The 24,154-nt window shown below is 38.1% G+C and overlaps 1 protein-coding gene across 3 annotated transcripts in view; it reads left to right on the top strand.

Annotated features, from left to right (window-relative positions):
* The first annotated feature begins 232 nt into the window (after positions 1-232).
* Nsmaf (neutral sphingomyelinase activation associated factor) overlaps positions 233-24,154 on the top strand; it is a 53,903-nt gene continuing 29,981 nt past the window's right edge. For 2 of the 3 annotated variants that reach the window (XM_058584422.1, XM_046460591.2), the window contains exons 1-5: positions 236-541; positions 16,606-16,695; positions 20,573-20,651; positions 20,745-20,812; positions 20,893-20,929. In XM_058584422.1, the coding sequence (XP_058440405.1) occupies positions 483-541; positions 16,606-16,695; positions 20,573-20,651; positions 20,745-20,812; positions 20,893-20,929 (333 nt within the window). In that variant the 5' untranslated portion in view covers positions 236-482. Of the gene's footprint in view, positions 542-16,605; positions 16,696-20,572; positions 20,652-20,744; positions 20,813-20,892; positions 20,930-24,154 lie in introns of all 3 variants that reach the window. The other variant, XM_046460592.2, reaches the window with a different exon arrangement.

Raw genomic sequence — 24,154 nt, 5'->3', positions numbered from 1 at the left:
TGAAATTTGGGATCTAAAATTCCAAAACATTGTTATTTCAAGTCCCCCGCAGCCAACAAACTGGTGGTTTATGGGCAAGCATCCATTTTCATTCGTAAAATATTTACATGGCACACTGTGAAGATTGGTAAAGTGGCGCAACGTTTCGTGTGTAAGAACCGAGCCTTTTCTGGCCTCAGGCCCTTGGCGGACTCCTGGAGCGGCCCGAGTGTGGGACGCCTAGGGTCACCGCGCGCTCCTCCTCCGGGCCTGAGTCACTGCGCCGCCGGAGTCCCCACGCGAGGATGCTGCGGTGAGCGCGGCCGGACGCCGCGGGGCCTCTGGGGCGCAGAGTCAGGCTCGGCGCCGCTCGGGAAGCCAGGCCGCAGCTGCGCGCTCCAGGAAGGCCGCCCCGTCCGCCTTCCCCGCGGCTGCTCGGGACCTCCTCGGCGGGCGGCGGCGGGGCCTGCCGTGCGCTCCGCGCCCGCCCGCGCCTGCCCTCCATGGCGTTTATCCGGAGGAAGCAGCAGGAGCAGCAGCTGCAGCTCTACTCCAAGGAGAGGTGCGCGCCCTGGATGGGAGGGCCGGGCCGCCGGCTGCGGGGAGGGCGCGGGGCAAAGGGCTGGGTCAGGACCGGGAGTGGGGACCTGAGTGGCCGGAGCCGAAACCGGGAGTATGTCCGAGCCCGGCACTGGGACCTGAGGCCCGAGTAGGGAGCGGGCGCCAGCCAGAGCCGTGGGGACGGGAGCCGGCGTGGGGACCGGGCAGAGGCCTGGCGAGGAGCGTGTCTTAGGCCCCAGTCTTGGTCGGGGTGGCGCCTGCGGGTGTAGGGGCGGGAAACCGAGCCCGGGCCCTGAGCGGTCCTGGGCAAAGCCGGCCGGGCAGCGTGGGCCGGCTCACCCGGAAGGCGGCGCTGAGTCGGCGCGCGTCCCTCCGCGAGCCCGGGAGCCTGGCGTTTGCGGGGGAGCGCAGCTAAGCCGGCTGGGCTCACTTCCCCTCTTCCTCACACCCCGAAACGTCCCTGTCCGGGATCAGGTGCGAGCACTGGGCGCCGCGCAGCCTGGCGACCGTCCCCACCTGCACTGGGGTGACGCTGACCTCCCAAGGCATCGCTTCTGTTTCCCCGAACCAAAAAATGCAAGCCCAGCTCCCTGCCACAGTGAGCCGAAGGGAGGGCTGCCCGAAAGGCCTCAGTCTGAGAAAAGCCGGGTCCTCCCTGCCACCCCCTGCTCCGCAGACATCTCCCCAGCAGTGGGCTAGTTGTTCTGGGGCTCTCCGTTCCCAAGCGCAGGTCGAGTGCTTTTCACCCGCGTTCCCCTAAGGGTTTAGAGTATCACAACAGTGCGGTTTCTGAGTTTCTCATCCCATCCCCAGAATTCTCTTTTAAGAAAGTTCACTTAATTTTCATCTTAGAGTAATTTTGATTTGCATTTCTCTAATTACTAGAGATGTTGAACACTTTTTTCATATATTTGTTGATCGATTCTATTTCTTCTTCTGAGAAGTGTCTGTTAAAAGTGTTAGCGAGGATGTGGGGAAAAGGCACACTCATACATTGCTGGTGGGACTGCAAATTGGTGCAACTACTATGGAAAGCAGTATGGAAAATCCTGAGAAAACTTGAAATGGAACCACGATTTGACCCAGCTATTTCACTCCTTGGTCTATACCCTAAAGACGTAAAAAACAGCATGGTTAGAGTAACACAGCCACTTCAATGTTTATAGCAGCACAAGTCACAATTGCTAAACTGTGGAAGCAACCTAGATGCCCTTCAATAGATGAATGAATAAAGAACCTGTGGTATATATACACAATGGAATATTACTCAGCATTAAAAGAGAATAACATTATGGCGGGGCCCAATGTTTTCTCTGATAAGTGGATGCTAATTCATATGGGGGGCGTGGGGAGTGCATGGGATAAGTAGTGGAAATTTAGATGGGGCAAATGGGGGCAAAGGGTAGGAAATATCATGGGATGAGATGGACATCATTACCCTAGGTATATGTATGATTGCAGGAATGGTGTGACTCTACTTCATGCATAATCAGAGAAGTGAAAAATTGTGCTCCATTTGTATACAACAAATCTAAGAGCTTTCTACTGTCATGTATAACTTATTAGAACTAGTAAATAAATAAATTTAAAAAATAAAAGAAAGTTCACTCAGGCTCTTCCTAATGCTTGCTGGTGACCAAAACAACTCTTCTGATTTCTCAGGTTTGTGGTCCTAGCCAAGTGCCAAAAGAAACTCTTGGTAAATCATTTTGCAAACACAGTTTTAGTTGTGAGAATTACAGTTATCTCCTAGTGCTGCCAGCCTGTCAAGTTGTCTCAGAGCGGATACCAAGAAAGCAGATTATACATGCAAGTATAAGTATAGCTGAATATGTACAATTTTTGTAGAATCTGCACCTGTACATCTGTAGGTGTTGACTCAATCCCTTCCATCCAAATATTCGTACTTCTCTAATCTGTAATGTTGGTCTCTCCAGATTACTTAGTGTGAAATTTCATTTCTGTCCTGTGAAGAAGATAAACAGAAAACATTGGATTTGGCTCTCAAAAGCTTTTTTTTTTGGGGGGGGGGGGTTGATGAGGTTTTAGTCACAGAATATTTGTCTGTTAAATAACAATTGGGCCATAACTAAAATAACTCACACTCCCTATTTATAAGGCCTGTTTCTTATAGAAAGGTTAATACCAACAATATCAAGACTTGCTGGTGCTCTGTATTAAATAGATGAAAATCCAAATGAACATTGTCAGAACTTGGAAACACTTGAATTACTGTCACGTTTTATGTCCCGAGGGTCATATATAATAATTGTATGGCTTCTTTGATATATAGGAAAACTTGTTTTCTTTAGTTCTGCCTCTTATTTGATGGAAATAATTTGTTTACTTTGGTTAGTTTATACAGCTCTGCAGTTTTACAAAAATCTTCTGCACTTGCTGTTTCCATGTATAGGCAGTTTTGTTGATGTCCAATGATCAGAAAACATTACAGCTAGCAATCTTGGGAGTTAAGAGTTCTCACAACCAAAATATTTATCAATCAGGATACATCAGCCATCCCTGAGTGTCAGTAATTTGGAAACTTTGTGGAACATGTTTTATATTTATTTGGATTCTACTTACCTCCCAAATTTCTTAAATCTCTGCTTAATGGCTTTGCATCCTTGCACTGATGGATATACTCTAAAGTAGGGTGTTATTCATAGAATATTGATTTGAACTATAGGAACTGCTGATAATGAGGTATGGACTGGAATCAAGCAGTCTCTTTATAAGTCCTTGAATTCATCTGAAAAGCAAGAGAATTTTAAACATTTATGAAGTCCCAAATTTACCATTTCTGCAAAGTTTTTTTTTTTTTTTTTACTTATTCTTTTGCAACAGTAAACACATATTAGCAAGATTCATGTAGACCATCGGCTTGGGCGTATCTAAGATACTTGTTACTTTCTCTGGGAAATTTGAGGTTATCCATGAATGGCCTCATCTCTTCTTTATGAGCTCATTGGCTTATCTCATGCTAATTTAGGGATTTTAGATTTCTACAGCTAATAAATTATGACCCCAAACAAAAAAAGAAATTTAAAGTTAGTATTTTTTTTCTTACGTTGATGCTGCCAAATTTAGAGGAGGTGATAGTTTTTATAAAAGCAGAAGCAGAGAGATTGTTTGGGAGATTCTTTCATTGGTGGTAACAGAAGGAATGGAGAACATTGGAATGATTCTGGATGTTTATAGGAAGTAGAATGGACAGGTTCAATGTGGTATATTGCATCTAAAAGGTGACAGAGGAAGAATCCCAGTTAGGAAATTCAGATAAAATACAAGATACATAGTTAAGTCATATTTCAGGTAAGTAATTTTTTTTTAGTATAAGTATATCCCATGTAAGATTTGGGATATACTTATAGTAAAATATTTTACTATAAATTTTTTGTGTAAGTATGTTGTTTATTTTAATTTTTGGCTCCTGCCATCTAAATCTTAACCAGAATGGCCAAGTGTCTGTTTCCTAATTCAGAAAATTATCAAAGCATTTCTTTACAAACATCACTAACAAATGGCCAATTATGTAGTTATTCTCTTGAGAAGTCTAAGGGTGGGATTACCATGTTTAGCAAATAAAAATACACAATGCCCAGTTAAATTTGAATTTCAAATAAACAACATACTTACACAAAAAATTTATAGTAAAATATTTTACTATACGTATATCCCAAATCTTACATGGGATATACTTTGGGGTAAAATTGGGAGTTCATAACCAACTTGAATCTAATGTATGAAATATGATATGTCAAGAGCTTTATAATGTTTTGAACAACCAATAAAAAAAAAAAAAAAAAAAAAAAAAGAAAAAAAAAAAGAAAATGATTATCTTAGGTATATTATTATTTAAGTATATTTTTGCAATGAAAATAAACAGTAATTAAAATGAATAAAAAAAAAAAAAAAAAAAAAAAAAAAATGTCCTGTACAAGTGTTGATGAAGATAAATGAAAAAAAATTAAATGACAATTCACATGATTTCCTTGGAATTGTTAGGAATGGCAGATGTGGTCAGTGGGTTAGCAGATGAGGATATTTTGAAACTGCTACTATTTAAATATTTCTATTTTAAGATTTAGTATTAGATTAATTATTATTATTTTTTTTGTCTTCGTGTCTAGCTGTGGTGGAGGGACTACACTGATTTTATATTAAGTTATGCAGAATTTTACGTAACTGAAGCATAGTCTTCTGAGACACAGTCATAGTTTTATCTCCATAATGTTACAGAATAAATTAGTTGTGGTTTGTATACAGTCATTTTAGGAGAAAACATTAGTGATCTTAATTCTCTGTTGGATACCTACATAATTACATTCATAGTTTTACAGGCATTTCTAAGACTTTGCTTTAGACATTGCATGGGTATATAATTATCTTGGTTATGCTGATATTAAGTTCTTTTACTCAACATGTTTGTTTAATCAATTGGGCCTGTATTCATTATATTACAAATACATTGAGCCAGGTGTAGCCACACAGGCCTATAATTCCAGCTGCTGAGGGCAGGGCTGAGGTAGAAGGATCATCAAGTTCTAGTTCAGCCTTGGCAATTTGGCTAGACCCTGACTCCAAACAAAAGAACTAAAGAAAAGTTTGGGAATGCAGCTCAGAGTTAGAGTATTTGCCTAGTATGTTTGAGGCCCTGGATTCAATCCCCATACTGCAATATAAATAAAAAACACTTGTAAAGACAACATGATTTATTATACTCCTGTTTAATCTTTCATTTCTGGTGGGTCACCCCAGTCCTTTAATATTTCTTCATGGGATATGACAGGTATTGAAAAGGAAAATTGCAGAATCAACAATTAGTTAGGAAGGCTGATCAGTTGTAAGAAATCTGCCTAACATAAAGAAATAGGGTTCATTTATTTTTCTCCCATTAAAAAAAAAAAACAGGAGAGACATAAATATTACAAATATTGTAACTGAGAATTTCCATTAATCTTACCCCAAATGAATATTAGCTATACCCTTATTTTTTATTCTCCCACATTAACTTCTTCCACAATGGCTATTATTGAGAAGGCACAAGAATTGACCCATAAATAGATTTTGAGTGTGTTTGCTGTATGATTTGCATTTAAAATGTCTTTAAAAATGTATAAATGGCCATGTAAGGATTCAGTGCTTGGTTTCTTCTAAATACCATTGTGATTTCATCTTTTACCTGTCAGATATTTAGAAACGCATCATAAAATTTCCAACTCATAGATTTCAAAAATTTCTTGGTTATTACTTATGCATGATTGATTGATTGATTATGGCAAAGGAGATAGAACCCAGGAATTCCAGCATGCTAGGCAAACTCGTTACCACTGAGCTACACCCCCTAGCCCTTGTGTTTTTTTAACTTGTATCTCATGAATAGCTTAGAAATGTTATTTTCTTGGTGAAGTAAATCTTTTATGAACATACAATGACCTCTTTGCATCAATTAATGATTTTTTTTTATTTTGTCTTATATTAATATATCTATGTCAGGTTTCTTGCAGGTTATTTGTATTAGATAGAATTTTCCATTCTTTTAACATTTCTGTGCCCTTAATTAGGCATTTTTTTAAATAAATGGCTTACACTTTAACTCTTTTTTGAAGCTTTTAAAAATTTTAATATACTTTATATTGCAAAACTTTTCAGATAAAGATAATTTAAAGGCCTATAGCAAATACACCAGAATATTATAATAGTCAATGTATGAAGAACTCTTCTAAGAAAAGTTAAAAAGATGAACACATCAACAGAAAAATGGCAGAGAACAACAAACAGAAAATGGAAAGAAACTATCACTTATTTCCAGTAAAAATATAAAAACTTATTTTCCAACCTCACTACTAATCAGAGAGAGGCAATTTACTATCATAAAATAGGATTTGTTATCGAACAAATCTGAAAAGATTGTTCAAAGTGAGAGTGTGTAATGTCAATAATGCTTTGACAAGAAAGACACTCATTTACTGCTGATGGCGGTGTGAATTGAAAAAGAAATTACAGAATGCAGTTTGGCATTTTTATGCTTTTCTGTATTGCTTGAATACAGTGATCCTTTTATTATTTTATTATAAAAATACTTTATTTAAAAATACATTTTGACAATGATTTTTTTCTAATTTTGATAATTTTTATCTTAAATTAGTCCAGTTGTATGTATTATTATTATTACAATATTATTATTGTAATAATAATTTTAATTTTACTCTTGTATCTCTTTTCCCCTTTTTCTTCTTTGAATTAAAGAAGGAAAATAAAGAAGTAAAGTACCCTTGCTCTCTTTCATTTTTCCCTGAAGAGTATGGAAGGTATAAATTTTATTTCTAGTTTTCTAGGGCTTTCCTCCTGACAGTATAAGGCTCTCAGAACATGTATTTCTGTTTTTCTAGGGCTTACCTGATATTTTACCCTCCTAACAGTATAAGGATCTTGGGTACCTAATTTCTGTTTTCCTGTTCCAAATTTTAAACTGATGTTTGGTATTTTTTATTTTTACTTAAAGTCTATACATTAAGCTTTCTGATTGTCCAGCTAATGCTTCTATAGTTTTGCATACTTATTTACCCTTCTCTTTGTTCAGCATTCCTACTTATATGTCATATCTTTCTTATGAAATTATTTTTTCTTTCCTAAAGAGTATCTTTCAGAAGTTCCTGAAATCAGAGTCCTATGATGTAAACTGCTTCTGTTTTTGTCTGTCTGAACATATTCTTATTTTGTCCTTCTTTATATCAGTTTTGTTAGATTTATCATTTTCTCAGCATTTTGAAGACAGTGTAAAGGCAAATGACCAGAGAATATTGCCCCAGACTTGCTGGGAGCATTGTTTTGAAGAAAGGAATCAGGGAAAAAGAAAAAAAATTCAGCAGCAGCTTGTTTTGTGTCCTCCTGGGACAGCACACAGTTACCTGGCTGGGCCAACCTCAGGCTCTCAGACTCCAGGAGAGGCCAAGGACTAGGAAGCAGTAGGGCTATGCTGTGGGGAAGCCTTGGTTCAACTGTCCAGCTCTGCGTTTGTGACTATGGGCTGTCCTTGCCCAACAGCTTGTTGGGGGGCCAAGTCGATATGATGTCACAGGGTAGGAACAGGATTTGTGGCATCAGTGTTCATGGTTTGGTGGGGAAGAACTGGTACTTTTCCTGGGATGATTAGGGCCCTAGGGTCCAAGCCTGTGACTGCCTTAAACCCACAGCCACAGCAGGATCAGGATTCAGTGGAGCTTTTCAAGAGGTCACCTTTGCTTCTGGGACAGCAGCTTGCAACAAACCAGTACTACTCAAGTCTGCTCTTTCAAGTAATCTGTCTTTTCTCTAGCTACTGCTAAGATCTCATCTTTGTAGTGTTTTGCTGTTTGTCTAGATACAGATTTCTTCATTTATAACTGCTTGGGGTTCCTAAAGCTGAAATAGTTTTGGAAAATTGGGGGCTAGGCCTCTAGGAGTATTGCTTTTTCTTTATTCTTTTATGGTTCAATATACCTCTTTAATATTTGTCATCATTATTTTTCTTTTGTGCATTATGGATTATTTAAACCCATTCTACATTTGACTAATTTTCTCTGAAACTGCGTAATTTGGTGTTTAACCCATTATTTAAAATTTTAATTTCAGTTACTTTTAAATTTCTAATTCTTTTTGTTTCATTTTAATAACTGCCTGGTCATTTTATCTTTTTAAACATAACTATAGAATAACCAGCTTCAGATTATGGACTATTTTGTGGCCTTTACAGGTTTAATTAAGTAATTTGTTGCTTCCTTGACTCTTAATCAGTAATATGTTTTATAATTTTTCATCGTGGCTTCTTGTTCCTTGGAAATATTTCCTCAAGAAGTCTCCCAGGCCTAAGTGTAAAGTGTATTTTTTCCAGAAAGTTTGCATGTGTTTTTGTCTGGGAAGGGAGAGGGAGCCCATTCATTTCTCTTGGGTTTTATTTTACTGTGCCCTTTGGATTGGCCTCTAATAAATTCAGGCTGTTTCTTGAAGGATTAGGCAAAGCCCCAAGCGAAAAAAAGACTTTCCCAATGCGAGCTGACTTTACAGGATATCTACTTGAGTTTATTTTGTACTTCCAGGACTCTCCCTTACTTGTTCATCTGCTCAGCCAAGGATTCAAAAAGATTTTTATAATAATTTTTCTAGCAATTTCAGAACATCTATAGTGAGATTGTTCTTTAGACATTTGAACTGCTATCTTGTCTGAAATAAAATTCCTACTTACTTTGTTAAGCTCAGGTTTATTTAGCAAATCCATAGTTTCACTGGTTAAGTAGAGAATCTAGTCTGTATCTCCCCTCAATTTTATGTTGCAGAACATAAGGCCTACGTAAGTGATTTGACCAAGGTCAAACAGCTGAGCTAAGGCCAGCACTAATATTCTCTCATCTAAGGTCAGCCCCTTTTCCAGTGTAACATACTGCTCTGTTTTAAATATGCGGCCTGTGGACTACTGGCCTGTGCTTATTTTCATGGTTTCCCAGTTTAGAATGATTCTGGAATGGTTGAAATCTGGTTTACGTGGGTATTGGAATCTTTGTCTCCTGGCAAGCAGCAGGAACATACCTAGAACTTGTTAGACTTATGAAATCTCAGCCACCACTCCGCCAGATCTACCCTCTGCATTTAACAAGATTGCCCAGAGGACTACAAGTATGAGAAGCACTGTTCTACATAACAGCAAGTGTGCATTCACCCTGGTTTTGTTTTGTTTTGGTTTACTTGTTTGTCCTTCAACCATAGTTCCTTCTTTATTTTCATGGTGTAGATAAGGCTTGTGAAACATCCTGTCTTGGGTTATGACCCTTGCGAAAATTGAAAGACTTTGAGAGCATAGGTAAATGTTTTTTAGCTTTCTCTCAAGATTGTTGAATATTGGGATTAGAAAGAAACAACTGGCTTTTTGGTGGTGTCAATGAAAGTCATTTTGATATAGAACTGTCTTGGCATCCACACAAGTCAGGAGAATATCATTTTCCTAGAGTCTGACTGGATGATAGGGCTTAAACTTACTACTGAAGGAGGTCTAAAAAGGATAGGTGAAACAGTGAATTTGGATGTTGGAGGATAGTACCTCTGAGATGAAGTGCTTCTCTAGGGAAGGAGTGGCTAGTAATTTCCATGAAAAAAAGTACTTAATCACTCAGAGGTTCCTATACAAATATGTAGAATACGACTAATAAAATGAGCCAAGGTTTTATTATAAAGGAGGATTAGTATGTGTGTTAGATGTTGCTGAAACTTGGTAGGACCAGACTCAAGTACTAAAAAACTATGTATTTACATAAAAGGAAAGACCTTTTAGCAGGAGAGACAGTGATCTCTGAGTGAAAGGAAGATATGATACATCTTTACAGGAATTCATGACCAGAAGGAAAAAGCCCAGAGAACACATTGGAAAGAGGAACAAAGGTAACATAATTGTATTCATTTGTTATAGGTCAAGTTAGTGGGTGGAAAGAAATGGCAGATGGGTACCTGTGTAGATCAGAAAACAGGAAGTGGCCATCCTGATACCTGCTGAAGGCTTAGATCTAAATACAGTTCTTTAACTTCCTTGTTGAAGTTTTAATTAATCCTAATGCAAACAGCTTGGGAACTTTAGTTAATTCTGAACATTAAAAAATTAATTAACCAGATAGCAATGAAGAAGCTGCTAGAAAAAAACAGTCATGTCATGTTACTTATTACTGAAACTATAGATTTAAGAAAACAAATATTGAAAGTTTCAAGAAATAAAATGATAGGTCTTAGCTGACAGTTCTGGAATTTTCAAAATTATAATTTTGAACTTCCTATTGAAATGATCTTTCCTGCAGAATTATAGATCAGGCAAGAAGATAGAGTGATTATACAGTTAGTGTTCCTCCAACCGTACAATATTTTCTAAATATGAATCAAGAAGGTTAAATACTAATGCTTTCAAAAGGTTAAGTCCCACATGAGTAGAGGCTTTAAAAAATTCTATAGTTTAAAAAAACAAAAGCAAAGCAAATGTTCTAAAGTTGTATTTGAAATGAGGAAGTACTGGCTTTGGCCTAGGCCCAGTCTGGTCGTCTAACATTGATTTATGACAGAGAAAGGGGTTCTTATTCTGTACTCTGTGCCTGACACTGATCATCTGACTAAAGACACAGGATCAACTTTCTGAAGATGCAGAGGTTACCCATGTGCTCATGGCTCCTGGGGTAACATCCTAGGAGAGTTTGAGAGTAGAAGCAGAACTGTTTCAGTGATCTAGGAACTTTGAATGCAAAGAACATGCACATAAATAGGTTTAGTGCTAATTGTAGATAAGACAGATGGTTTAGAAACCACTAGAAGAGGAAGTTGTCACCAATCTCCAGCATGAATTCACTACAAAGTCAAGTCATATTATCTATTCTCTCTTAATAGAGTTCTGACTTATAGGCCCAGAAAATGCAGTAGATTTAGATCATCTGAATTTTGGCAAAAGATAAGGTTTGTTTTTGTGATATCTTAGTAGCAGAATTAAAGTGGAAATCAAGATTGGTATAATTAGTTGAAATAATATTCCCTGAATGATATCTTAGGGTTCAGAAAATGATACACCAGGGCTGGGATTGTGGCTTAGTGACAGAGCGCTCACCATGCACATGTGAGGCACTAGGTTCGATCTTCAGCACCACATAATAATAAATAAATAAAAATAAAGGTATTGTGTCTATCTACAATTAAAAAAAAATATTTAACAACAACAAAAAAAAGAAAATGATACACTAACGTATGGCACTTTGGCATGTTGAATACTTTAAACTAGAGCTTGGAAAGCCTTACCAGTGGCCTCAGAAGCAAAGTCTAGTCTCTAGCCTTCTCTCCTCTGGCCTCTTTCTCCCTTCAAATGAGTCATAGAAACCAGAATTCCTCTTCCTCAAAGTGGGTCATAGAAACTAGAACACTTCACCCCCAAAGGAAGTCATAAAACCAAGGAAGGTCAATCACCTTTCTTCCTTCTTTTCTGAGGACCTTTATTTCAGAGGGGTCCTTCCCACACCCTAGAGGAAGGAATACTGCCCAGAGGGGCCGCTAAGAATCTGGCCAGACAGCCTTGCTGAGTTACCCCTTAGTCCGTGACCCTTTTGTACAGTCATTGTCTTCACAGATGTCCATTGTTCATCAAACCTAAGCACAATAATAGGCAGTTTCCCCATGTCTTAGAGTTTTTATTACTGAAAGTTTCTATATCATGTTAAACTGGTTAACTACATTGGTCTTGCTTTTCTCTTATTAACTTGTCTATTGTTACCCAAGTGTCAGCTCACCCACTTATGGTGGGTGAGGAGAGGTGTCACAGCTCCTGCCCCTACAGTGCTCTTCAGATATTGCTGTCAAGTAGATTATTGGGGGCATCTCCTGTGGGGAGAGTGCAGGTCACAGGACTGCAATCTTGCCCTGTCGAACAGTTTTCTTAATTTTTTATTTATTTCAGAAACTATTTAAAAATTCCAGTTTGGTTAAACCAACTCCCTTGTTAAGCTCACTATTGTCAGTTAAATGCAAGGATATGTGGTATTCAGAGTATAGATGGCAAACACATGACACCCCTAGGCTCTCCAGGCCCATGTGGACGTCACAGTACTTTCTCCCATTGAGCTCACATCACAACTTCTCACAGTGAAGCTTCTCTTACATCTATAATTTGGAGACAGGATTGACTTATAAAACTGTCAGTACTGTTCATCAACAGAATGTCGAATAATTCTCAAGTGGCTGTGGATGCAGGGCTATCCCTAAGGGCTGGAGTGGAACTATTTTATGTTCTTGGCTAAGTGTTAAACATATAAGTATGCTTTAAAATTCAGGTGGCATTCAGCAGCACATGACCTGTAATCCCAGTGACTATAGAGACTGAGGGAGGAAGATCACAGGTTTGAGGCCAGCCTCAGCAACTTAGTGAAACCTGTCTCAAAATAAAACATAAAAAGGGCTGGGGCTAGGGCTGGGTTTGTAGCTCAGTGGTGGAGCGCTTGCCTCACATGTGTGAGGCGCTGGGTTTGATCCTCAGCACCACATAAAGATAAATAAATAAAATAAAGATATTGTGTTCATATACAACTAAAAAATATTAAAAAAAAAAAAAAAGGACTGGGGCTAGTCCGGTATGGTGGCACACGCCTGTAATCCCGCGGCTCTGGAGGCTGAGACAGGAGTATCGTGAGTTCAAAGCCAGCCTCAGCAATTTCACGAGGCCCTAAGCAACTCAGTGAGACCCTGGCTTTAAATAAAATGCAAAATAGGGTTGGGGATGTGGCTCAGTGGTCAAGTGCCCTTGAGTTCATTCCCTGGTATTAAAAAGGAAAAAAAAAAAAACAGAATAAAGATTATATAAAACCATTATAAAGTGGGGAGAGGCTGGGGCTGTAGCTCAATAGTAGAGCATTCCTGGGTTCAACTCACTGTATAAATAAACAACAACAAAAATTCAGGTGACACAAGGATACAACAACATTTTTTTAATAAAGTTGACTTGCTCAATGAGGAAATGTATCTAAAGAGAATGACCCCACACCCTATAAAAGGGGTTAAACTAGGAATATGCAGTGTCATGGTCTCCTAAAGAAATAACTTACAGTCTGATATAATACTAATGATTTAGATCATACAACTACAAAACAGTGGGGTTTTTTATTTTTTATTTTTATTTTATTTAGTTGTAGTTGGACACAATACCTTTATTTATTTATTTATTTGGACTGAAACCAGCACCTCAACCATGCCAGGCAAGCGCTCTACTGCTGAGCCACAATCCCAGCCCCATTTTAATTTTGTTTAAAGCATGGAAATTTTTTAAACAAAATTAGAATAGAGCTTGAAAATCACTGTAAAACCCATGAAACTTAATTGTAATAGTTTTTTAAGTAGAAAAAATTTAAAGAAGATCTAACTATATACTCTAGTAAATAGGGGAAAAGTTCCTTATTAAGTTTGAACAATATGATTTAATTATATACCTGCTCCAGGTGTTTTTCATTTAATGCAAAATATACACATAGATAAATTGAGGCGGCTATATTAATGTATTTGCTAAAATGATGACTTCAGTTCTGAAATAAAATTTAATATAAACTTTTTTGTGTGTGGTACCAGGGATTGAACTCAGGGGCACTAGGCCGCTGAGCCACATCCCCAGCCCTGTTTTGTATTTTATTTAGAGACAGGGTCTGAATTGCTTAGGATAATAAAACTGGTTTCTACTGTCATTAATTTTATGAGTCACTCTTGTTTTGGTTTAGAATTTATTTTTGTTGGAGGTTGGGGGCGGTACCAGGGATTGAACTCAGGGGCACTAGGCCACTGAGCCACATCCCCAGCCCTGTTTTGTATTTTATTTAGAGACAGGGTCTGAATTGCTTAGCACCTCACTTTTGCAGAGGCTGGCTTTGAACTCTGGATCCTCCTGTCTCAGCCTCCCCAGGTGCAGGAATTACAAGTGTGCACTACCACACCTGGTCGTCCAGATTATTTTTTTAAAATGAGCAGTATTTTCTTGGGTCATGAATATAATTTCCTGCTTGTAAGGATATTTAATTATGGTCTCTGGACCTTGTCTTCTCTGCGTTGTCTCTAGTCCCTCAAGCAGCGTTCTTCCTGCTTGCTTTGATCTTGTTCTTTCACATTAGGGGCTGGTGATCCTGGGATCGCCGTTTGTGTTTAGGTGCTGTCTTGGAACTTGATACCTGCCATTTCTGGACTTTTGGGAAGTCCCAGGACCTGCTTGGTTTTCTCCTGAGTGGTGCTTTTTCTGAGGTATCTGATATTCTTTCTGGATCTGCTTATTCCTTCCTTCTGCTTTCTATCTCCCACAGATTTGCCCACAACTCTGTCTTGCTTTGATGTCTTTCCAATTTGTGTTAATATTTGGATTTTGCCATTTTAAAATATTTTCATTCAAATTTTGGTCTGATTTCAGAAAGAATCATTTATGCCTAATCTGCTGCATTTAATCTGAATATCTTTAGCCAACATACCACAACTCCAAGATGTATCTCAAGTCCCTTCTTAAGACCACTTTTGCTCATAACTCTAAATGCTATTATGTTTCCTGGTCCTTATCACAAAACAAATGATGCTTATTTTTACTTCTTTGCCTTAGGTTTTTTTCCTGTGGCCATGCAACTCAATTTTTTTTTAATCTTCCTATCTTATTTTTAGAAGTTTAAAGCACTTAAAATTTAAAGAATTATAATTCAACCTCATTCCATTCAGTTTACTTACATATTAAATACCATTGTGTACAAAGCATTAGGTTGGTTATGACAGGTGCTATCAGGACCTGTGTCCTAGAGGCACGTGGTACTATCGGAGTAATAAGATGAACTCGAATCACTATGAGATGTGATGTTGGTGTTATGGGCCAGTTGTGTGGACAGTGATCAAACAGACTCCATTTTACCCTGAGACTCCACATCATGTAAGAAATGTTTCTCCCTCTGTACCTATTAACAGTTGCTTAGCATAGCATGTTTGGCAACACAAAATGGCAATTCTTTTTTTTTTTTTTACTTTTTTTTTTAAATGACAGCGGAATGCATTACAATTCTTGTTACGCATATAGAGCACAATTTTTCATATCTCTGGTTGTATATAACGTATGTTCACACTGATTTGTGTCTTCATACATGTACTTGGGATAATGATGTCAATCACATTCCACCATCCTTGCTATCCCCCTGCTCTCTCCCTTCTCCTCCTACCCCTCTCCTCTATCTAGAGTTCATCTATTCCTCCCATGCTCCCCCTCCCTACTCCACTATGAATCAGTCACCTTATATTAGAGAAAACATTCAGCATTTGTTTTTTGGGGATTGGCTTAACTTTACTTAGCATTATCTTCTCCAACACCATCCATTTACCTGTAAATGCCATGATTTTATTCTCTTTTATTGCTGAGTAATATTCCATTGTGTATATATGCCACATTTTTTTATCCATTCATCTACTGAAGGGCATCTAGGTTGGTTCTACAGTTTAACTATTGTGAATTGTGCTGCTGTAAACATTAATGTGGCTGTGTCCCTGTAGTATTCTGTTTTTAAGTCCTTTGTGTATAGACTGAGGAGAGGGATAGCTGGGTTAAATGGTGGTTCCATTCCCAGTTTTCTAAGGAATCTCCATACTGCTTTCCATATTGGCTGCACCAATTTGCAGTCCCACCAGCAATGTATGAGTGGGCCTTTTTCCCCACATCTTGCCATCACTTATTGTTGTTTGTCTTCATAATAGCTGCCATTCTGACTGGAGTGAGATGACATCTTAGAGTAGTTTTGATTTGCACAAAATGGCAATTTTTATACAGTGTAAAATTGTTCTCTTTTGGGTTTCCATTTTTTTGGGGCAATGTACTCTAACATCATAAAATGTCAATGTTTGTCTAGATGTTAGTAATCATTCTTTAACTTTTACTCAGCTAGGGTCATTTTGCCCCACTTCCCTGTCTGCTTATGATTTTATATCTCATTATATTTGTTTATGGTTTTGAATCATAGCAATAGCCATTTATGATTAATGTAGTGACATGCTTTATTTATGATATAAAAAGTATGTTCTAATCCCTAGAGGGGCTTGAAGAGTGTAGACTTGCAGCCTGCTCCTTGGCCCCTCAGCTGGTTAATCTGGACCCCCTAGGTGGTGAATAAAGAAGGTTCCGTCTCCTGCTTTAAGATTGACTCCGTGATTTATTGCGATCTCGCTGTAACATTGGTAGGGAAGAAGTGGGGAAACCTGGCATATTCCTTCAGTAGAAACTAAAAATTCCATAGGTGGGAGAGAAAGAAGCTTCTTCAGGCCAGAAAACTTTAATTTCATGAAAACTTGAGATTTCTATATTTTATTTTTGACAGAGTGGTCATTTGACCCACGAGTCAGGCTGGTCTGTGTGTTTCTCCCTGCCATTGGGTAGCTAGGGAAGAGTGTTTGGCATGCAAGAAATGCTCCATAAGTGCTTTAGAGAAGAAGCACTTGGAGGAAGACATGTTACATTTACTGCCTGCTCATACTTTCTAAAAATTAAATATAAAAGAATTCTCTTTCCTCTCCCAAATTTAGGTTTTCCTTGTTGCTGCTTAACTTGGAGGAATACTACTTTGAACAGCACACAGCTAATCATGTTCAGTGCAATGGTAGCCAGGAAGAAAGGTAGGAGAGCTCTTGGAGGTTTGTACACTAACATACCTTTCCCATGCCTGTTTTTTAAAAGTAAATGTAGGATCACATAGGATTTTTCTCTCTTCTTGTTAGGTAGAAATTAACAAGGAAAGTAGATTTATAAGTTGCTGTCATAACTTTAAATGTTTTTCAAAGCCAAAAGGTGAATCCTTCTAATTCCTCCGAAGATGATGGACAGGACTCTGAATCCACCCATTATTTTTTTCCTTAGAGTTAATGCAGTGCTCTTGATCATTGTGGTTATGGTGCTATAAAGCAATGTTCATGAACAGTGAAACTGGTATAAAATCAGCTCTTTCAAAATGAATAGGTAATTATGTAGTTTGAATTAGAAGCAAAATCTGATTTCTTCATATATTAGTAACTACTGGTTATGACTTTTAAAAGATTCTGCTTATTTGATCTTACCTTTTGAAAGCTTTCTATAAAAGTGTATAATGAAGTTTTTTGTTTATTTTCCTTGTACAAGTTGTACTTCAGTATCACTAAGTTGCCAGTAAGTTCTTTGCTGACAAATTCTAGCTAATAAATATAGGAGGAATGATAACATTTCAATCCGTATGAAATATGGATCACACTAGGGGGTCAGCAAACTATAGCCTATTGGCCAAATCTGACCCACTCCTTTGAGTAAAGTTTTACTGGGACACAGGCCTACCCATTTGTTTGTATTTGAACAGTTGGGGTGGAGGGGGCGGAGAGTTGTGATGGAGACTTTCTGGCCTCCAAAGCTAGAGATACTTACTATCTGGCTCTTCACAGAAGTTTGCCAACCTCTGATTTAGACATTAATCTTTAATAGCTGCTGAAACCATTAGGTAAGACGTTTTGGAGAAGTCTTATAATGAATATTATTACTTGAGGCCCCCAGTGCCTACTAAAGCAAAGGCAATACCTGTGCCCCTCCTCTGAAGTCTTGTCATCAGAAGATCAAATCAGAGTCTGATCAAGTCTTTTAATCTTACCAATAATTTAAAGGGAGTATGTGAGTATAGGAAAATGACAGAGATGTATTCAGCAAAATTCGTAGTGTGAGAAAATTAGCTTAGATTAAGAGATGGTAGTGGACATATCAACTAAATGTAATATGGACTTATTTGGATTTTTATTTGAGCAAACTGACTGTGAAGGCATTTATATAATTGAAAAAAAACTGTTTTCTATTATAAAATAAAAAAATATGAACACTGACTATATACTTGATGAAATGAAGAAATTGTTACTAGTGCTTGGGAATGGGACCCTGGGCTTTGCACACCTGCTTAGCATGTACTCCACCATGAGCTGTGCTCTCAGTCCTAATTTTTAGGTGTGATAATGAAAGGCCATTTATTAAGAGTGTTTCTCATGTGATTCCTACTAAAGTATTTGTGGATGAAGTGAATGATGTCTAGAATTTTCTCAATAGTCCATGTGTTTAGTCAGCTTTCTACTCATTTAACAAACACTTGAGATATCGGCTTATAAAGAGATAAGATTGTTCACAGTTTTGAAGGTTTCAGTCCATGACCATCTTGCCCTGTTGTTTTCAAGCCTGTGATGGCACATGAGGGCAGGAACATGCAAACCTGTTCATCTCATGACCAAGAAGCCAAAGTAAGAAAGGGAAAGGAGCTGGGGTGCCATTATCCCCTTCAAGGATGTGTCCCAGTGACTTGAAAACCTCCCACTAAGCCTTACCTCTAAGCTTCCACCACCTCCCAGTAGTGTCTATCTGGGGGACCAAGCCTTTAGCACATGGTCTTCTGAGGAATAATTATCCAAACATGGTACTCCAGTCTATTCATATATGTTTAGACATTTCAAAAGTTTTTTTTTTTTTTTTTAAGTTACTATTGGGCAAGTTGGGCATAAAAAGTAAATGCATGTAACAGTGTGAAAAAATGATATAAAGTTTACAAGCTCCTTGAAGAAGAGGATTGTAAAGAACCATGACCATCCCTGTGATGGGTCTTCTCATCCATTCAATGCATATGTATTAAGCACTGAAGAGAGAATGCTAAATAAATACTTCCTTCCTACAGAAGAACAGGAGTGTGTTACTCTGGTGGTGCTGATGGGAGGTATGGGGAAGAGGAATTGTCAGACTGGAAGCCTTGTTTCTCTATGTGATTGTTTTCTTTGCTTAAGAGGTCCTTATATAGAAATTTGGATATATAGTTTATTCCCCAGTGTGGGAGGCCGCCCTGCCCAAGAGCTAAGCCTCCCGTCTCAGCCTTGAGTAAAGGGGGTGTTGGTCTGGCATCGCACACCTCGCACTATGCGAGGCAAGTGTCCTTCACCTTCCCTTGGCAAAGAAGTTTGCTTCAGCTGTGGACTTGAGCATTACCCAATGGGATTGGGCAAACCCCCTTTGAAACTTCCTATCAAAACTCCTTTGTATGTCCGCCTCTGCCACCCCCACTATAAAAATAAAGAGATTCCAGGTGCCTTCCAGCGTGGAAGCTGACCCTTAAGGCACAGAGCCATCCTACCCTCAATATGAAAATTACTTCTGTGTCCTGTGCTTTCTCACCGATTTTTTAGCTTAATCTTGCAGCCAGCTCTTTTGAACCCAGTTCATCTTGTAGACCCCAGTATCTACAAGGGGTTAATTTTTCCTGGACTCCTACAGATGCCAAAATCTTTAGATGTCCTCCCATATACTTTAAATCATCTCTAGGTTACTTACAATAACCTATGAACAATGCTGACACATCACTTCATTTTCATGGATTCAGTGTAGTCTAGGTATATGGCAAATTCAAGTTGATCCTTTTGGTACTTTCTAGAATTATTAAAAATTTGTTTTTACCCAAGATTTATTAAATATGTGGATTCTGAACCTCAGATATGGAGAGCCTACAAAAATTGCTTCCATTAAGGCAGGGAGATTTGAGAGAGCCCTGGAATGGACCAAGCAAGAGAATTGAACAGGACCAAGAAATGGCCAGAGAAAAATTCCAAATGTAATGGAAGTGATTTTAAAGAAACTGAGATTTTTAAAATTCTACTTGTAGACAAAACATACTACTGGAAACTGATCTTAAGATGATTTCTTTGTATTAGTATTCCAGTGTCTCTTGATCTATATTCTGTCTACATAATAAACTGTTATCTTGGTTTGATCATTGATAAGTCATCCAATCCATAAATGAAAATAAACTTTATAGTTTTTTATTAGCTTCCAGCAAGTGATGCTCATTATCCAAAACTAACAACTGACTCTAAAATGCTTGAGAATTTCTACAACTTATTGAAGACACATAAATGGCTCAAGATGAAAATGGTAAAATTCATAACTGATTTACTTGATATTATAGTAGTAGATGGATAGACTTTTAAAGGCATTTATTATCGTGAAACAGATTTTTTTCTTGAATTCCTCCATAACCCCAAAATCACTGTTAAAGGCGTTTTATGTGCTCAATTTAAGCTCTATATTCTCTGTATGATTTTAAATTAAAAATACCTTTATCTAATCAATTTTAGACATTTAATATTACCTTCTGAATTGTTCTTTTGAATATAGAGAATTTATTGATGATATGATAGAGTCAATATTTATTAACCTTTCTGGTCTTTAGTTTATCTTATAGAATAGCTGTGAGGACAAAATAAGGCAATAAAAATAGAAGGTATGGTACAGTGCTCAACAGATGAAACCATAATTTTAAAATGTGCAGATTTCTGTAACATCTAAGGAGGTGGAGAAAAGGGAAATTATTTTATTTTTTCCAGCCTATCATATCTTCTCTAATTGTGTTGTTGAGCTTTTCTTAGCTGATGACTTAGAAACCTATTTTCTAGTTAAAATGTACCATGTGACTATTATTATATTCATTAAGTAATCTCTTCTAATTCCCAGGAAAATCAGAGGCTCCTTAAAAATATGTTCAAAATCAGTGATTTTTGAACCAGATGCAATATCCCAACCTATCATTAAGGTAAACACATTCTAAGTGTGAACAAAAACATTCCTATTTTTTATATATTTACCTTTGCTTATTTTTATAATATTTTTTCTCAATTTTATCTAGATTCCTTTGAGAGATTGTATAAAGATAGGAAAACATGGAGAAAATGGAGCCAATCAACACTTTGCAAAGTATGTGCTCTTCATTAACTATTTATCTTCTAGCTCAATCAAAAGTATTATATCTCTGATGACTTTTATCTGTATTTTAGGGCAAAATCTGGTGGTATTTCACTCATTTTCAGTCAGGTAAGAAGCACCTAGTAAATAATTTTTTGGAACTTTTATGCACACGTATGTATGCATTTGTGTGGTTTCTTTTCACATTATGAAATTATTTTTTCTGTAGGAATCTCAAATGAAGATCATTGAAATATATGTTTAAGTGCCTTTAAAATTTAGTCTTTGGAAAAAAACCTTTTTAAAGATATATTTTCCAATAGGATCCTTGATTTTTTAAATTATTTTTTAGTTGTAGATGGACACAATACCTTTATTTATTTAACTTTATGTGGTGCTGACAATTGTACCCAGAGCCTCACACATGCTAGGCAAGCACTCTACCACTGAGCCACAACCCCAGCCCCCTTGATATTTATTAAGTGTGCTGTATCTGTGGGTTTAGGGTTTTGTCCTCAGGTGCTCGTCAGAGTGGATGGGTTGAGAGAAGAGGTGGCAGTTCCTCCTGAACCTTGTGGTCATTTAGAAGGTAGAAGGCAAGCAAGCACAGGCCACATGCATGAACTCAGGCTGACTCACGGCAGCCCAGGCATGACTCAGGAGGGCCCTTCTTGTATCATCATGACCCTTGGGGTCATGGTCTTTTGTTGATTCCCAATTTATTCTGTTTTAATTTATGTACCCAATGATGTGCTCAATATAGGTGCTCAGTACAGTACTGGCATTATAAGAGATTAAAAACCTGTATATGTTTTGTATTTATGTCATATGATTAGTGTGTAGATTGTCTTTAAAACTTTAAATGAGAAGGGAGTAGAGATCTACTACTTTCTTTGGGCTCTGGATTTCTTCTTCACCTTAAAATGAAGCATTAGCTGTATTGCCTCAACTCAATTCTGCAGAGCTCTAGTTCTTTGAGGTGTGGAAGTGTTCAGAGAAAGATCATTCTCTAATCAAGTGAGTGTCAGAAAAGCCAAACAAAGACAGATTCTTTGTTTCAGCACTCCACTCAAAGGTTCACCTATGACAGTGCGGAGAGTCTCACAGGAGTCAGAAGAAGAGTGGCCCCTGCACTCCGTGGGTCACTGAGCCCTTTATGGAACACTGTTTATTGTGTGTTGAAATTGTTTTACAAGAGCTAGGAGATTTCAGATTAGATGATTTTCTATTTCTCTCTTCCATGAGTGTATTTTTTAAAAATTTTTAAAATTGTAGATGGACATGATACCTTTATTTTATTTATTTATTTTTTATGTGGTGCTGAGGATCAAACCCAGTGCCTCATGCTTGCTAATCAAGCGCTGTACCACTGAGCTACAACCCCAACCCTCCATGAGTCTATTAATTTTAAGGAAGAAAACATTTTGTGAGCTTCTTGACTTCTTCTTTTAGTTATTTATTTTGTAGTATTAGAGATTGAACCTGGGGCATTCTACTACTGAGCTACTTCCCCAGTCCTCTTTATTTTTATTTTGAGATAGGGTCTCAAATGAGGAACTTGCTCTCCTTACACCTGAGCCTCCTGAGTGGCTGGGACTATAGACCTGCACCACCCTGCTGGCAACTTCATGTTGCTTTACTGACAGAGGTGGATACAGTTACAGCCATCTACCGTTTTGAGAGGCTGCTATTAATTCTGGTCCGCCCCTGTGTTCTCATATCCATTTATCTTACTATTTTTATGACCTTATTTTTGAACATCTATATTTGGGAAAGAAGAGGTACTCTCTCAGTTAAAACTAGTATTTTCATGATAGAACTTTGATTTCTTAGTTGTTTTAGCAAAATTTTACTAGCTTTGGGCTTATAAATAAAGTCCCCAAATCTGTTACCTACTTTTAATAGTTTTCAGAAGCGATCTCAAACTAACCTGAAATCAGTTTAACATCAAGGGATGCCTGGACCCAAAGCTACTCTTTTGAGTATTAAGCTTTCCGTGTTAAGTGCACAACCAGGCAACTTTTCTGTTTTCTGATTACTTAGTAGGTCACAAGGTCTCAGAAATAGGTTATGGTGCTTTAGATTTAGAGAGTTTTGCTTCCAGTTTTTGTTTTTTGTTTGTTTGTTGTTGTTGTTGCTGCTCAAACAAAATAAATATTCAGGGTCCCAGATAGAGGGAAGAACAAGATATCCAAAGCCTCTCTCTCTCCATGAATTATGCTTTTCTTTTTATTTTTTTAATGTCTTTAGTTGTTGCTGGACCTTTATTTTATTCATTTATTTATATGTGGTGCTGAGAATCAAACCCAGTGCCTCACACATGCTAGGCAGGTGCTCTACCACTGAGCCACAACCCCAGCCCCTGAATTATGCTTTTCAGTGGGAGAGACAATAAGCAAGCATTTCCTCCAGTGTCGAGTAGAGATAAATATCAAAGAAAATGAAAGCAGGACCAGGAATAGAAAGTGATGGAGAATATTACTGTGAGTGGTCAGGTACCTTCTCAGGAAGGCACCACTTGACTAGACTCCCAGAGGCAGGAAAGAGTGAGCTATGGGATTGTTATGAGCAGAGCATTCCAGGTGAAGAGAATGGTGGTGAGGAACCAAGAGGTGGCATGTGTGCCTGGGTGGTGGGAGTTGAGAAGAGCACTCAGAGGGAGACTGGAGCAGGGGCCAGGTCCATGTCACTGAGGGCCTCTGGGCCACGGCAATGCTTTAAGGTTTAGAGTAAACAGCAGAAGAGAAAAAGCCACTGGAGAACTAAAAGAGAAGAGTCAAAATCTGATTTGCACATAGTTCTAAATCACTTTTGAGGCTGGATGGAGAGCAAGTTGTACAAAGGCAAGTTAGGGGACACTTGGGGTTATTCAGAAACTCAAGTGTTTTGGCTCAGGATGGTGAAAGGTGGTTTTTGTTTGTATATATTCTGAAGAAAAATCAAATAAATGTGCCAATAGGTTAGTAGCAGGGTATGTAGCAGAACAATCAGGAAGGACTCCAATAGGTGGTTAGTGGTGCCTTTTTTGAAGATAAAGAAGTCTGGGGAAGAACAGGCGTGGTTCAGAGTGTGAGAGTTGAGATGCCTAACAGACCTCCAAGAGAAGTCCAGTAGGGTGTTAGGATGCATTTGGCTGAGTTTCAGAGAAGAAGCTGTGGCTAGAAAGATAAGGGAGGGAGTTGAAAATTTCCACATGGTGGCTTTGTTTTTGGTACCAGAAATTGAACCCAGGGGCACTTAACCACTGACTGATCCACATCCCCAGCCTTTTTTTTAATATTTTTTTTGAGACAGGGTCTCAGTTGTTCAGGACCTCACCAACTTTCTGAGGCTGGCCTTAAATTTACAATCCTC

The sequence above is a fragment of the Marmota monax genome, unplaced genomic scaffold (assembly GCF_021218885.2).
Source record: "Marmota monax isolate L192 unplaced genomic scaffold, Marmota_monax_Labrador192_F-V1.1 WCK01_AAM20220418_F8-fsc00063, whole genome shotgun sequence".
Classification (NCBI taxonomy): Eukaryota; Metazoa; Chordata; class Mammalia; order Rodentia; family Sciuridae; genus Marmota; species Marmota monax.
The sequence above is the reverse complement of the archived record's forward strand: the minus strand, read 5'-3'. Positions and strand labels throughout refer to the sequence as shown.